General features: G+C 37.9%; 1 protein-coding gene across 1 annotated transcript in view; it reads right to left on the reverse strand.

Moving 5' to 3' along the window:
- Positions 1-686: 686 nt before the first annotated feature.
- Positions 687-15,821, reverse strand: part of CHRM2 (cholinergic receptor muscarinic 2) — a 79,926-nt gene continuing 64,791 nt past the window's right edge. Inside the window, exon 2 of the mRNA XM_041487551.1 lies at positions 687-2,471. Within this exon, the coding sequence (XP_041343485.1) occupies positions 1,035-2,432 (1,398 nt within the window). The 5' untranslated portion in view covers positions 2,433-2,471 and the 3' untranslated portion in view covers positions 687-1,034. The remainder of the gene's footprint in view (positions 2,472-15,821) is intronic.

Raw genomic sequence — 15,821 nt, forward strand, 5'->3', positions numbered from 1 at the left:
GTCCCTTTGTTTGGCCACCATGGTGGCTGACTGGATGAGACATTTACATTTACAGCTTCTTTTGATGTTCAGTCTTGCCCTGGACAAGTAAGGTACAGAAAGGAAGAGAAGACTGATGAAGGTAAAAGACAAATCCACAGGTTGATGTTATGTGACGAATAAAGTGAACAAAATCACCTCAAAAGCTTTGGTTTACATGGATGCTGAAGAAGCCTTGGCACGTAGCAATCTGGATGAGACCATGTCTTTTCACTTTGATCTTGACATGATGAAGTAGTCACAGAACAAAAGCCCCTGGGATGGGGCAAGCAGCAAACTTGGAACAATATACAATGATTACACATTGTGCATAAGAACACTTTCAGAACTGATGTGGTGTTGGAAATGGTGGTGTCATTAACAACATAAAAAACAACATTAAGCTTCTTACATGACAGTGGCAAAACAGCTTTAGACAACTTTGAGCTTTAGAAAATTTCTGCCATGATTGATTTGGATTATGCAATGATCTTCCAAACTCCTATGCCTCTTCTACACAGTTATTATTAAAATTTTTTTTTTTTTTTTTGTTTTGTTTTGTTTTGTTTTATTTTTAACCTGGATGAAGACATAATAAACACACACAGGGAAAAAAAAAACAAAAACAAACAAACAAACAAAAAAAAAAAACCAAAAAAAAAACCAAGAAAAAGAGAATGATAGAACAAGTATTTTACACAGAATGACCCAAAAATCATAGACTTTAAAGCCCTTCTGCAGAATACTCTCAGAAAGTAAGGAACTGTGCCTCCAGTCCACATACTTGAATAATTTCTCAAACATCCCCGTGTCCTAAATATTTATTTTCATTTATTAAAAAAATGTTTTAAAGTGTAGTCCTCAGGGGTACAGCTGACGCCCCTTATCAGTATTTCCACTAACATACTGGATTGCACATTCCATAGAAGACCATAAAGTGCTGTAGCATCAAGGTTTTTTTTTAAATTTAATTTGGAACTTCTTCACCCTTTCCATAATTATTTTCATTATTATTTTTACCTTGTAGCTCCTATATTCTTGTACTGACACATAAGAAGGTCCTTAAAGGTCTTCTTGAAGGTGGCGTTGCAGAGCGCGTAGCAGGCGGGGTTGACGGTGCTGTTGATGTAACAGAGCCAGTAACCGAGGGTCCATACGGTGCCAGGGATGCAGGAGGTGCAGAAGCTGTTGATGAGCACCATCACATTGTATGGGGTCCAGGTGATGATGAAGGCCAGGAGGATGGCCAAAATCGTCCTTGTCACCTTTTTCTCTCTAGAAGGGGGTGGTTTCTTTTTGGCTGGCTGCTTTGTCATCTTGACGATTTTCCGGGCTACGCTGTTCTGCTTCTCCTCCCTGTTCGTGCCTACGATCTCCACGGTAGTGTTGGTAGGAGCACAGCAGTCCCCCTTTTGGGACTTGGTGACTATCCTGATGCATGTCAGCTTGGAATTCTCTGCTTTGACATGGTCTTGGGAGGTAGAAGCCTGTCTGGCATCTTTGGTAGCTTCATCCTCTTTCAAGTTGGAAGCGACCACACTGATGGAGGTGGAGTCGTTGGAGCTCTCCTTCTCACCTTGAACACAGTTATTGGTCACAGTCTCTTCACTGGTTTTTCCATTCTGAATTTTGCTGTGCTCCAACCCATCCCCGCTGGTTGAGATATTGTTATTGTTTGGTTTCACTATTTTACCTTGGACAAGGCTGGGGGAAACTGTTTCTTGGTTTTGGGCAGCTTCCTTTTTTCCTTTCTTTATCCGACTCTTACTGGCTCGAGAGATTTGCCAGTAAAGGACAGTCATGATGATAACAGGCAAATAGAAGGCTGCAATGGCAGTGCCAAAAGTGACAGCAGTGTTGGAAAAAAACTGGATGTAGCAGTCCCCATCTGGGACAGTCCTTCCTCCCACAATGAATTGCCAGAAGAGAATTGCAGGGGCCCAGAGGATGAAGGACAGCACCCAGGCAGCTGCGATCATCATGCCGGCCATCTTCGTGGTCCGCTTCACGGGATATGTCAGGGGCTTGGTGACACAAAAGTACCTGTCAAAGCTGATAATGAGCAGGTTCATTACAGAGGCATTGCTGACCACATAGTCAAGAGCCAGCCAGAGGTCACACACCACGGGCCCCAAGGGCCAGTAGCCTATCACAGTGTAGAGGGTGTACAGGTTCATGGAAAAGATACCGATGATCAAGTCAGCGCAGGCCAGGCTGAACAGGAAATAATTGTTGACAGTCTGGAGGTGCCTGTTGACTTTGATTGACACCATGACCAGGATGTTCCCAATTATGGTGACTAGGCTGAGTGACCCTGCCACCAGGACGATGAACACCACCTCGACAGTTTTATAGCGGCTCTCCAAGGCCATCACATTTTCAGAGGAAGAGTTTATGTACGTAGAGTTATTCATTTTGCTTCTGATAACAAGATACCCAGTTACAACTTAATCCTGCAGAGGAAAAAAAAGAAAACAGATACCATGAGGAAGTTAGTCCCTTTGCCTTTAAGGAATGGATCCCAAAAAAAAAAAGACTTGACAAAAGTTTAAAGCTAGATGTATTCAGGAAAAACCAGTCAGCTTTGGCTAAAGGAAACATCTTACAGTGTACAGTTTAGAATAACAGAACAATAGGCTAGCTCTAAATATGTGAGAAAGGCACACATTTGGATGGAAAACTACATTTTTAAGTTCTCAGATGCATTTTCTCTTTGTTATTTTTTAAAACTAATATTGACTTGAATATTTTGGAACTGAACCTGCATATTATTTTCTTTCTTGCTAACAAAATAGTTCACTTTGCTCATTTCAAACCCCATTCCAAATAGAAAGTCTAGACTGGAGGGTGTAACGTTCTTATAACCCAAAGTGAAGCTGTGATCTACTGAGAGACAGATCATGGGAAGGAGATCTCTGTTTCTGTCTTTCTTTTGTTCTCCATCTGGGCATGATTCTGTGAGATTTATGGAAAGGGTTTTTATCATATCTCCCCCCAATTTTCTTACCCTGCAGTTCCTTTTTTAGACAATACATACAAAGATTCTGGCACTTCATCAAGTTAATTAGTCTGTCAATAAACAAAAGAGGGTAGGTTTTGAAGTTAACAGAGTTTGTAAACTCACCTTAGTTGAGCATTTGCTTATCTAGTTAGATCCAAACATATTTTATTTCTATTTTTTTTTCAATTTCAGTAAGATTAAAGTTATTTTTTTACTTACTTTTGAGCATTTGTACCTGGGTAAGGCACTGTTGTTTGTTTGGGTTTTTTTTAAACATGGTATTATCTTTTCATGCTTGCTTCATTGCACTTTTCCCATTATTTTTCAAATCATAATATTTTTAATCTGCGTCACATAAAGCTAAACCAAAAGGTCTGAAATAGATATCAGGGTAATGCTAAATAAAGAAACAGATAAAAATCAGTTCTGTTTACACATAGCAATTATTTTTGTGCCCCTTATACCCTACTGGCAGTGCTCAATAAATAGTAATTAAATTGCTAGTGATATACATTTAATAGAAGAGTAAGAAAACAGTGCATGCTTTTGCCTTCAGGCTATATTCTATCCTTTTGTGCATCCCCTGGAAGTCAATAGAATGCGCTAGAATTGTACAGCATCTGAGTGCTCATTATTTATGAGCTGTGCTCAAGGGATTATTGAAGCATGAAGGCCAGATGTGACAGGGAAGTTAGAGTTTTTTTCTAATTACAGTATTCTGCTGGTTTTACCCCCACACATAAGGCATCACTTCTTTAAGAAGGAGTCTCTAAACATGGTGGTGCAATCAAAGGAAGACAAAAAAAATTATCTATGTATGTCTCCTCTACACACCAGGGATTAGAAAATTCTCCTCTGGCCCCTCTGACTAACCTGCTGATGCACAGACATATGCAGTCCACGTCACTTCAAAGGAGCAATGCATTTTTACTGTCATTTCAGAACTGTGCTTTTTTTTTTTTTTTTCCCCTTTTTTTCCAGATGCAAAGGAAAGATGATGCAAAATGTCAACACAGTGGCAAAACCCCTTCTGAACTCTTGGAAAAATAAGCAACCCTGTCTCTGTGGAAAAGTCAAAATGCTAAACCAGAGTAAAAGGTTTTTTGTCTGAGGAAACTTTGTAATCTTGAAATTTATATTTATAGAAATACAACTGGCAGAGGGTGGGGCTCATGCACTTGCCTTTGCTGTCAAAAACAGCTAACATTTTTTTGCCAATTCTGTGTTGAAGTGAATACATGAATAAATAGACAAACATAAGGTTCGACAGACATTTATTTCTTGCTATCTATTTACAGCTACAACACTAAAATCCTTAAGATCAGGCTCAAGATAACGAAATGAGGAAGAGGAATGCTTCCGTTAAGTGTGTCCTTTGTGCAGTAGGAATAGGCTGAGGGGAAGGTAGTAGAATTTTCACTCTGTGCAAAAACATTGATGGGACACCTTTAATATACAGGACTGTCATTTCAGCAATTCCAAGTCTATTTTTCTCCCAAAGCTTCACACCTGAGCAGCTGATTATCCATTTAGATGTGTAAGACATCAATTTTTTGGACAAGCTAAGAATTTCTCCCAACCAGAACCATTTTTGAACATTCTTAACAGAATGCATTTTTAATGAAGAGGCAAAATCATGCATAGAGATATATTGATTAAAAAAAAATCAGCTGAAGAAGGTTCATGATCTAGTGCTCTGCAGCTACCTCTGGTGACAGAAAGTGAGTGGGGGAGCAAAATTCAAATGAGTGGATTAAAGATGAAAAAAATTATGCTTTGTTTTAAGGAAACAAGTGTTTCTCTACAACATATTTTTGAAAGACTGTTCAGAAGTTCTGTTTTCATTCCACTGAAGAACAAAATTAATTTTAAAAACTTGAAATTTATAAAACCAAATTACCATTTCCCAGCTGACTTTATGAGTCTTTTCAGGTGAAATTTTTACCCACTTTCACTGTAAATATTGGCAATTCAGTAACAATTCACCTGATTTTATGGGGATCTATGGGATGCAAGGAGATGGATGAAAGCTAAAAGCTAATCTTCCTTGCTAGGAATAGGATTTCATTGTGTTAATATGAATGGAGGCAAAGCAAAGGAGTCTCTTTCCCTCTTTTTGCACAAAATTTTCCAGCCCTTAAGAAGGCTGCTAGCTCTGGGCTGCAAATTACAAGAGCAGTTACAGCTTTCTGAGGTACAGGGAAATATCTGCTGTCGCCAGCTCAGTAAAAGCTTCCCTTTTCCTGCATCAGTGTGATGGTAAAGTGAAGCATATTTTGCTGTGTGTGTTGATGAGAGGGTGTAGGGCTGGAGAGACAAATCTGATTTCACTGACATACGTGGTCACTGCTCAGAGTACTAGAATTACCCACGCAGAGGCAGGGGTGTGCATGCTTCCTAACCCAAGAGCCCCTGCAATCCTCTGGGCTCCTTCCTGTTGGCTCCAGCAGGATTGGCATCAGGTGCACAGAGAGGGTTCTGTTTCTCATCGTGGCTGCTTGCTGCCTCGCTGCAGGACTGCCTGAGCACTACTTCTGTTTTTGTCTTGCCACCGAGCCCATCTCTCCTGCTGCTGAGGCAGTTGTTATGGGAGCAGATGTTATTCATCAGGCAGACCTACGGGGCAGAGGCATTTTAAAGTAATATGACCTCCTGTGTGAGAAATACCAGATCTTATTCTTGAACAAACAGAGCTCTCCTCTGCAAGCCCATGGGTGTTTGTGTGAGTTGCACAATATGGCACTGACTCCCATGGGCTACCATAATTTATCCTTCTATACTAAGTGCATTCTTGCTAAACAGAGAAAACCCAGAAAAGGCAAGGAATGTCTCTTGTGACCTTAAAAGCAACCAAGATAATTTTCTGAAATATATTTCAAAATATATATGACTTTTTTGGAGTGGAAATACCATAATCACTGCACAGAAAATGTCCAAAGCAAAGAAATCCACATATAAAATAATTCATTGTTTGATATTTGAGATGTACTTGGGAAACATTCCCAGTGCAGTAGTTCCTCCCTCTAAAGAACTCACAGTACTGAAAATCATTCCCTTCTATTGACTGGGCAACAGTTTAGGGCACAGCTGGGGCATACTTAAGCATTGCATCCTGCTGAGTTGTGCTTTCCACTTACCCTGACAGGAGCACATCCATTTGGTGGAGGCAAATTTTGTAGCAAACATTGTAATTTTAAATTTAAAATATATCTCCAACATCTGCCACAAAACAGACTACAGAAATGTTTGGTATATTGAAAAAAATGGCTGATACATCACGCCTGTCAGAGTTTGTTAGACCAACTCTTCCTCTGTATTGTGCATATTGACAAGTTAAATTTAATGGATTTACATTTAAAAGATTTAATGTCTTCTTTGAATTCTCTGAAACCATATAAAGGTCAAGACATGAAAGAGGCAACAAATGATCAGCACCTGAAAGTTATATTTGTGATTTAAATAGGATTACCCAAGAATGTATGTGCATTGTCATTCTCAGGGCACATCTAAGCATCTAAGTCTCAAGCAGAAGGAAATATACTTCTTTAACTTTCTGGGTTTTTTATCTAGTTCCTCTTTAGCCCAAACCTATGTAACATATATTTGATGTTTGCTTTAGTAATAATGGAATGTTTTTTTTCCTGAAATGATTTTTATCCTGAGCTGAATTGATTTAGATTCTAAATTTCTTTCTGGTACCATTTTAACTCACATTAACCATTTAACTCACAGTGTGAAAACAAAAAGAGAGAAACAAAATCCTTTAATCTATGATACATATCCTAGGTCTGTTAGCCAGAATTTATTGCAGACTTTAAGACAGAATATAGATATAGTCTGGACTTTTGGTAAAAATACATTTCAGAAAATACCCAAACACCTGAAGACTAAGATCTTCGCCACATGTATTATCTTCTGCAATCCTTTTGAAACTAGAAACATCTTTGCTAAGTGTTTACTGTCTTGGTGTGGTCTGTTACTTTTTTTCACTTCCATGCCCTTTTGTTTATCTCAATTAACACGTCCTACAAAAAAATATCGCGTGGGCCTGCTTGGATCTACTTTTCCCCATCTAATTGTGAAGGATACCTAAGGGCAAAATTAAAAATTTCTGCACAGATCTTGAAACAAGAAGTAGATCAGAGTCAGAAAATATGAAAAAAAAGCAAACCAACAGTTTTCCACAAGCAACAATTGAAACAGGGCAAAAATGAAATTATTCCCCCAAAAGCAGCAGGGGACTGTACATGAGTAGGTGTCAATGCTGGCACCAAAACTGCTGCCTCAGGGCACGTTAAGGTCTGAGGATTTGTAAAGCTGTTCACTACAACTTGCACACTGCTGCTCTTGCAGCCTAAAACTGTATGGAAGAAAATATAGAAAAACTATGTAGAAGTAAATATAGTGTCATGAGCCAAACTTGTTGATATTAAATATGACACAAGTAGAAGTGTAGGCAGCATATTAAAAAAAAAAAACAAAAAAACAAACCCAAAACCAAATAAACAAATATCTCTCTAGTTTCAGGAAATAAATAAAAATTTAAAAGGTAGTTTTTCCTCAAAGATCTGATAACAAAGTATTTCTAATATATTGGTTCTGTTATTACTACTGTTATGATAGTAACGCATTGGTACTAAGGCACATGAAATATTACCTTTCTATCATTATAGGTTTGGCTGCAAATATGTTTTTGTTTTTCAGGACCTGTGTAATCAAGAGAGAATTTGCATTCTGTCTTTGGGCTGATACCATTACAAGCTAAACTTTGCATCCTACTGCACTGGGCAAACCTGAAAAATATGCTTAATACACATGGCTCAATCTAATTGGTTTTGATCCACAAAAAGGGATTTTTACCTCCTGGACTAGAGAAGATACTTTTTCTAATAATAATGTGATAGTGTGAGTATATGCCTCCTTATTCTTGTTAGCATTATAATAAAAAACCTTGGTCCAAAGCTAGTGAGAAAATAACCAATTCTCTTGGTGAAGTTATGGAAGGTTTTCCTCTTTGTTCTTGTGAAACCATGAGATTTATCCACATGATAAAAGTGACTAAGTACAATGGTTCATGTCATTCCTTCTGAGTCCCACCTGCAATCCTGTGCACCTCAGCTTGTTAGAGGTGCTTACAGAGTAGAGGGAGTTTTCAGAATGGCAATTGTAAAGCAGAAGGTTTCAGAATTACATTTCTGGCAAAGTAAATAATTAGGGATGCTCTTGCTGTTGAAAGCTAGAAGAGAAGAGCTTTTTTATGTTTTGTTATGTTTTTGTTTTTTTTTCAGGTAAGTTGTGAAATATATCTATTTGCTAAGATCAAAATAAATTTATAATCCAGAAATCAGAGAAAAAAGTAAAAAATTATTCTTTGCAGTATGAAAGGCAAAACGGAATCATCCACAGCTTTCTCTAGAGGGCTGAGTTAAATGGATAGGATCTCCATCTAGAGGCACAGATTAGCAGCTGCCACATAAAACAGTCATTTCCAGCAGTAGAATGGCTTAAAAACATTTTTAAAACTTTTTAAACTCTCAGGCAGAGGAGACACACATTTTATTGCAATTTAAATTTTATTACAATTAATGGGCAGAGATATAATTTGATAAAAACCTGAAGCCATTACAGTTAAATATTCCTGGAGCAAGCAGTCTGGATGAAGAGTGTATGACCTGGGATAAGCTCTATCAGTCAGTGCATGGTTCTAATAACACCACAGTTGTGGTTTTGATCCCTGGATGGACCATTTACTTAAGGGCTGATCTTGGTGATCCTTGTGGGTCCTTCCAAATCAGAATATTCTGTGATCTAGTTAGACTGGGGCAGCCAGTGCACAGAAACATGTACTAAGGCCTGAATTTATTCACTGCAACCACCATTATTTAGTCATTGATTTGGGCATGACCCAACTCCAAAAGTTGTTTTACAGAACACCATAAATGCGCTGGAAGAGTGGATGATGTCATCAAAAGGGAAAAACTGGGGACTAGCTCATACCACACATATTTCATCACTGCACCTATACTGGTTTCTGCTGGCAGAGGTTATAGGAGAGAGAGAAAAGGAACATCAAAGTGACAGATTTCAGTTAGTGAATTATCTAGTGAATCCTTTCTGCCTTGTGCTGCACCACTGCTAGTGGAAGTTGACTGAAGCTCCTCACACCCATCAACCAAACAAGTTTTATCTGACTATAACTATCTTCTTCAAGCACTTTAGTTAAAATAGTAATGCCAAAACTCAGACTAAAATGATACCTATCTTCAGCCATGAGAAAGGCTGCATCAGCAGAAGAGTTATTTAAGTTTCTGTTCAGATTGAATTGAAGATCATTAGATTCAAGGATATATCTTCTGAAGGAAAAGTGTGGTGAGAGTTAAACAGTCCCTCTGCAGTTGGAGGCACAGTACTTCATTATCCTCAGACCACCTATCACACCTGTGCTGTTAAATACAAAAACCTTATGAGAGCTCCTCAAACCTTATGGGAGCTCCTCAAAGTCCCTGACTGACAAGTGGTGAAGCTGGTGAAAGAGGAGAGGGATCAGAAGGCTGAAACCAACTTAACATACAGGCAGACCTAAAAAAATCCCCCCCAAACCAAACCAACAACCAACCACCAACACTAGACAAAAAAAAAAAAAAAAAAAAAAAAGAAAAAAAAAAAAAAATTGTTTTTTTTTTTTTTGGGGGGGGGTTTTTTTGGTTTTTTTTTGGTTTTTTGCAAGAGTATATTGGTCATGAAAAAACCTCAGAGAACAGCAGTACCGTACAGGAAGGGTCTCTCAAGGAACCATGGAGTAACCTCCTCAACCTGCCAGTGAGTCCAAAAAAGATTCTGTGATATTTCCGTGAATATCTGCAAATCCCTCCAAGACATAAGAAGTCCTTTTGGGATCATGAATAAACCCATGGAGACTCTCACTCTGTTCATCAGACAGAGTCAAAGTAGGGTTTCTGACAGGAATAATAACATATGAGAGCCCAAAGAGACTCTTCCTGAAGCTAAAGAAAATTTTTCCTTTTCCCTAAATTGTAAATGATGTAAGTACCTGGCTTTTGCATGGGATTTTCTTATTCACTCACAAAGATCTATCATATAACCCTCAAATCTGCTTTGGAAAGTACCTTATTTTTTTACTCAGCAAATGCTTTTAATATTCTTTTAAACACCATCATGGTCAGTCTTATATGAAATTCTCAAGAGCTTGAAAATCTAGTCTGTTATTCTGTGTCCATAAATTCTGGGGATTTTTATACATCTTCCATCTTACTTAACAGTTTACCTAAGATGTAGATTAGAAGCAGTGGAAAGAATGGTGACTCAGATATACCAGGGAATGGCTCAAATTCTTTGCAAGGATTTAAGCATATATTGAAGAGAAGTTCAACTTTTTTCTGAGAGGACAGCTAACTTTTTTTTATGCCTATATGACTGTAGACTGCATTTGAAGCAGTGAAATACTGAAGGAACTTAATCAGGTAATTTCCTTACCACAAAGCAGCGATATCTGAATTTTCAAAGCTCATTCTGCAGTCTGAGAAAGGTTTGTGAAAGATGGAGAGGCAATGCCTAACAAAATACTTATAAAAACATTTAAAAATCTAAAACAAATTGTTTGCTACAGCTATTTATAAATATGTTGATCACAACAATGATTGTTTACTGTGGGTCTGCATGATCATCTCTCCTTTTGTGAACAGAGAACCTCAAAGATCACATAGTCGTTGCCAATAAAAGGAGAGATTTATTTAGTAGTTTTTCATAGCTACTGCATTAGGGTAGGTTCCCTAAGTCTCTGACTGTGCTGTGCTTCACTATATGCTTCACTATGCTACCAATTTAACTGCCTTAATTACATGGACTATAGCTACAGACTAATTGTCTTTTGACTCTATTACAGGCTTAACAAATCTGTGTCTAAATCTGGCTCTGATGCATGGGTCCAGATATTGGTCCTAACATGCTGCAGCTACCTTTACCAATGTAAAATACCTTAGCTTTGCATTAAATCACCATGCCTTTAAGAGAAGCCTCTGTTAAAAAATAATGTAATGTTTAGCAACCTTAACTTAGTAACAGGAAACTGAGGGACTTGTCTCTGACCATGTAACTTCTGTAAAAATTATATTAATCATCACTGGGCCAGGTAGACTGAAATTCATAAGCAAATACCCTCAAGCTCTCTGCACATTTTGGTTTTTAAACTGATGTTGTAAAGTGTGTTTGCATCAGATTTTGACCACTCTTGAATATTGACCAATATAAAATAATTGGAACATTTGAAACATAGAGTTTAAGAAAGCATAAACTGGATTTTTTGAAGCCAAAAAAAATTAAAAACCTGAGGGGCATTTGCTAGCACAGGATGGAGAAGAGCAGGCCATTACTCTGTGCACAGATCTGCAAACTTCACAAACTCACTTTTTTACTTTAGCAATGAAGTCTGTGTGATACAAAATTTGCACTGAGTGATGGGGATGAATGTATTTGATGTCCCTTGCACATTCCATTCTATTTCAAAGATGAGTTTTAATTAAAAGGGAGAAAGAGGTGGATTTTGAAATTCAGAAACCGTGTCATTGTGTTTTATCACGTGGGAACCTCTTTCACATTGTGGCAGAAGCACCATGCCAACTTCATCACAACTGTTGGTACAATGATTTGACTTGCTGATGAAGTCAGTTCCTCTCCCATTTGTGGTGTTGAGGATCTCAAACTCTTTTTATTACAGTCCTGAAATCCCACAGTTATGCTGTGCATTACTCTCTGCCCTTCTTTGGCAGACTTATCTGTTACTGTCTGCAAGTTTCCTATTTCTGCTTCTACATCTCAGACCTCCTTTCCACAGCACACATGTCTAAGGAAAAAAGACTACTGACTAATATATTTCATTTTCTGAGGTCCCACTTTACCCTATTCTTTTGCAGTGGGCCACTTCTCTGAACCTAAATCCATCTTTACATAACAACTCTTTAAATTGGGACTTCGTGGTAAAGCAAACTTACGGGAAGTAAAATTAAATCTAGATAGGAATATTAGCTAGCAGCGTACTTAGGGAACAATCTCCTCCATCAATCTGCTGTGTCCCTGAAAGTGTCATGTTGGAGATTAAATCCCTCCCACTGTGCCATGGAAGAGCAGCAGAACCACCCAGCAGTGATTGCTGCATTGCAACGTGCCTCCATAGAGCACAAACCTACTTGAAGAGCACAAGAACATACCTAGAGAAAGACATACAAGGATGTGTGGGGCAAAAGAAAATAATAAATGGGGTGAATGTGAGAGACAAAAATAGGAACAAGACTGAGCCATGAATAATAAAGAAGCTGATTAGAAGAAGGCAAGAAAAAGAATTCTGCAAGAGCATTCACTTGGGCTCTTCAAATTGTAACCCCTTAATGCCTGTTTTCAGTTGGAATTCCTCACTGACCCTAGTTTCAGTACCTGTCTGTATTATCCTATGACAGTCCACAGAGAGATGGGGTAACACTTCTTCAAGCCTTGTACTTTGAACAGTATTGTGGAAAAACTGAAGTGACTTGAAGTTCTGAAATCTCACCTCAATTGTCATTCAAATATTTAAGTTCTCAAATCCACTGGCATTTACTGAGACTTGGCCCACACAACCTCTTCAAAGAAGAGGATAGAAATTATTTTTTCAAAAAGTTATAGTCTTCTTTCATAATCAGAAATTCCAGTGTATTTAGCATGCTCAATTATTTCCCCATAAGTTGGTCACACAAACACAGTCACTGCCCAGAGTGGAAGTGAGATAACCCAGGTGGGAAGGTGGGATGAAGATGGGAGGTGATTTTCCCCCATTGAAATTCGTGGCTCTTTGCAAGTCTCAGAGTCAGAGGCTGCAGAAAGCCTCAGTGATCCCACACTGATTTGCAGATGTCGTGTTCCCCACTCGTACACGCCTTGTGATAGTCTTTGAGAGATCTCTGGCTCAAAGGCGCTCTTGCGCTCTCAGTCACTCATGCTATAAGCCTGTGACTTCAAAGAGACAGCTGAAAGGAAATGTTTGCAGGAAAAAAAGGGAAAAAGGAAAAAAAAAAAAAAAAGAAAAAGATTGTCTGCTTGTCCCTTTTTTTTCTGTTCATGATATAACAGGCTTAAGATGTTTTGGTATAACTGCTTCTCAGTGGGTTATTTTTCCCTTCTTACTTTACAAAAACTACAAAAAAACCCTGGCAGTGAGGAGGAAAACAGCTGTGTGATGCTTTCATGTTAGAGTGAGCTTGTCAAAGAGCAGGCAAACGACTTTCCACTCTCTAAGCAGGCTCCTTGGGTCAAGCTGGACTGATGTCCAAGAGAGTGACCCCCAGTTTTTCATTTTAGACCTTTCAGCAGTAGCCCATGCTAAAGCACTACTGCTCCCTACTGCAGACCCAGTCACAGAGCAAACAGAAAAATCTCTGAGGGCTCGTGGTGCCCTTTGAGGCTGTAGGCAAATCACCATAATGACATTTTCTCGTTTCATAGTGTAAATGAGGTTCAGTTCTATATTCAATACTTTTTAAAGCCTTAAACATGTTATCTACAACATCAGTGTCCTCCACATATATAAAGTCCTGAATGTCTTTCATAAAATTTCTTAAGGTTTGTGTTTTTTTTTTTTTGGGGTTTGGTTTTTTGTTTTTTTAGTATGTATAAAATTATATTAAAATAGGATTAGATTTTTTTTCAGTTTTTAATTAGTTTGGATCTGTTTGTTGCTCTGCTCTCAATCTGTTGTGATATGCAATGCAATCCCTTTGAATATTTGAGGCACTGAACAACACCAAATAATTAAAATGAGGACACTCTTATTTGTAGAAAGACATAGTGGAGGGATTTACAGTCAGGTTAATGTTTAACTCTTTCTAATATTAGGGTTAGAGAATGCCCTTTAAAATGAATTATCTGTTTCTGCACATTTACTACTTTGAAATGAGCATTTAAAAATGTAATATTTCTATACAGAGATCTTTCATAATTTTGTATCCACTCATAATGATTCTGGTCCTCCTAAACAAATGCTATCCAACCCATCCTCCCACTGACATAGGCATTTATTCTCTTCCTAATTGTGTAAGGTTTGTAGATCTTCAGACCTTGCAATTCAAGGGATAGTGTGCCTTCTCCTTAACCCCACTAAAAGCATTTCAATGATAGCACATTTGCATTGCATCACCTTTGCAAAGAGGATCAAGCATCCAAAAAATGGCATTCACAAATAATTTAATTATATCTGGTAATAAGAAAAATGGAACTTGTGATTTACTAAATTCATATCCTATACCTCTGCACAATCTGTTTGTAATTGAACATAAGAACACAGTTCATAGCTATTTTCAAATACAGGTATGGCAGAGAGATTAAGAGAGCTGAACTCTTACACTTTCTCTGGAAGAATCTCTTCTTGTTGCCTTGAAATCTTCACAGGTGAAGGGGGTTTGTTTCTCTGAATCAGGTAGTGAGAATCTGATGCAATTTGTCTTGGGAAAACCAGAGTCAATATGACTTCAACTCCCATGTAAGTACACATGGACTTCAAACACAAACAGAAATCTGTGTTTCAGGCATTCTAACAAATTTGTCATGACCCTGCAGCACATGACTTGTGATACTTCCTGTTCTTTCAATACTGGGAAACAGGGTAGTGTTTAAGAGCAAGTAAATGGTGATGCAGCTTGTTCTGGTATCTGGTTGAGAATAAAGATAATATAGTAAAAAGAGGAAAAAAATCACACATTTCCTAGCTTCTCTTTCTAAGTCTTGTGATGCACATTGTGCTTCTGTGGTCAGGAAGTGGTTCATTCTACCTATCTTTGTTAGGGTTAGGATAAAAATAAAGCTTATACAGTGAATTTGGATAAGTGAGCCAGAAGTTTTGCTTTTGCAAGGCTCTATGCAGGAAGTGATAAGAGACATTTGAGATTTTTCTCTGTCTGAAAAGAAAGTTCATGAAGATGTTTTGAGACTTATAAGCAAACTGACAAAGGTAGTACTATTAATGATGGGGAATGTCGAGTAGTTTAGTGCTTAACCTTAGATTTTTTTTCTTTGTTTGTCCTCCTATTTTTGTTTGAGGAGGTGTTATATCACTAAAAGTGACTGCAACTACTCCCGCAAACACAGAAGTTTGTTAGAGGTAATCACAATTCAAGTAATAATTTTTCCTGCTTACTTAAAATGTGTCTGTTCTGCAACAAATAGAAAATCAAAAGCTCATAATGCCTTCAAAGCATTATCTTCTTTCTCCATGTGTGTATCCATAGAATACATATTTATGCTCTGTTGTAGTTTTATTATTTCCTTTTTAATTCTTTACTAATATATTTCTCAATATGCTTAATCTGCATTGCATTTTTTCCTCTTTATCTGTTTTTCTTGTCATTGTATGCACAAGGGGTTTGGGCAGAACGGTGAATATTAGACAAAGAAAAATAAATCCAGTATGATCAAAATCATATGTGCTAAGCAACAATAACCAGTGTTTCCGTCAGAAAGTGCACACCCATTGAATGTACAGCGTGTTTATGTCTTTCCTCTATATTATTTGGGTTTGAGATTCACAGAATTAATCTGAGCTCCCTCTGTGGCTAACAGAGCTATCTATCCATGACAAAAATATACAGATAATATTTACTTGTGCTAGATTCACTTCATCTGCTTTGCAAACACGCTACTTTTGTGAAGGTTTAGAATTAATTAAATATCAGGCTGCTTGTGAAAACAGCAATCACTGGGAGGATATTAGAGAGTGTTCCTGGACTGAGTTGTGAAATTCCACACATCAGCATTGGCCCTG

The sequence above is a fragment of the Pyrgilauda ruficollis genome, unplaced genomic scaffold (assembly GCF_017590135.1).
Source record: "Pyrgilauda ruficollis isolate IOZ18807 unplaced genomic scaffold, ASM1759013v1 scaffold80, whole genome shotgun sequence".
NCBI classification, from domain to species: domain Eukaryota; kingdom Metazoa; phylum Chordata; class Aves; order Passeriformes; family Passeridae; genus Pyrgilauda; species Pyrgilauda ruficollis.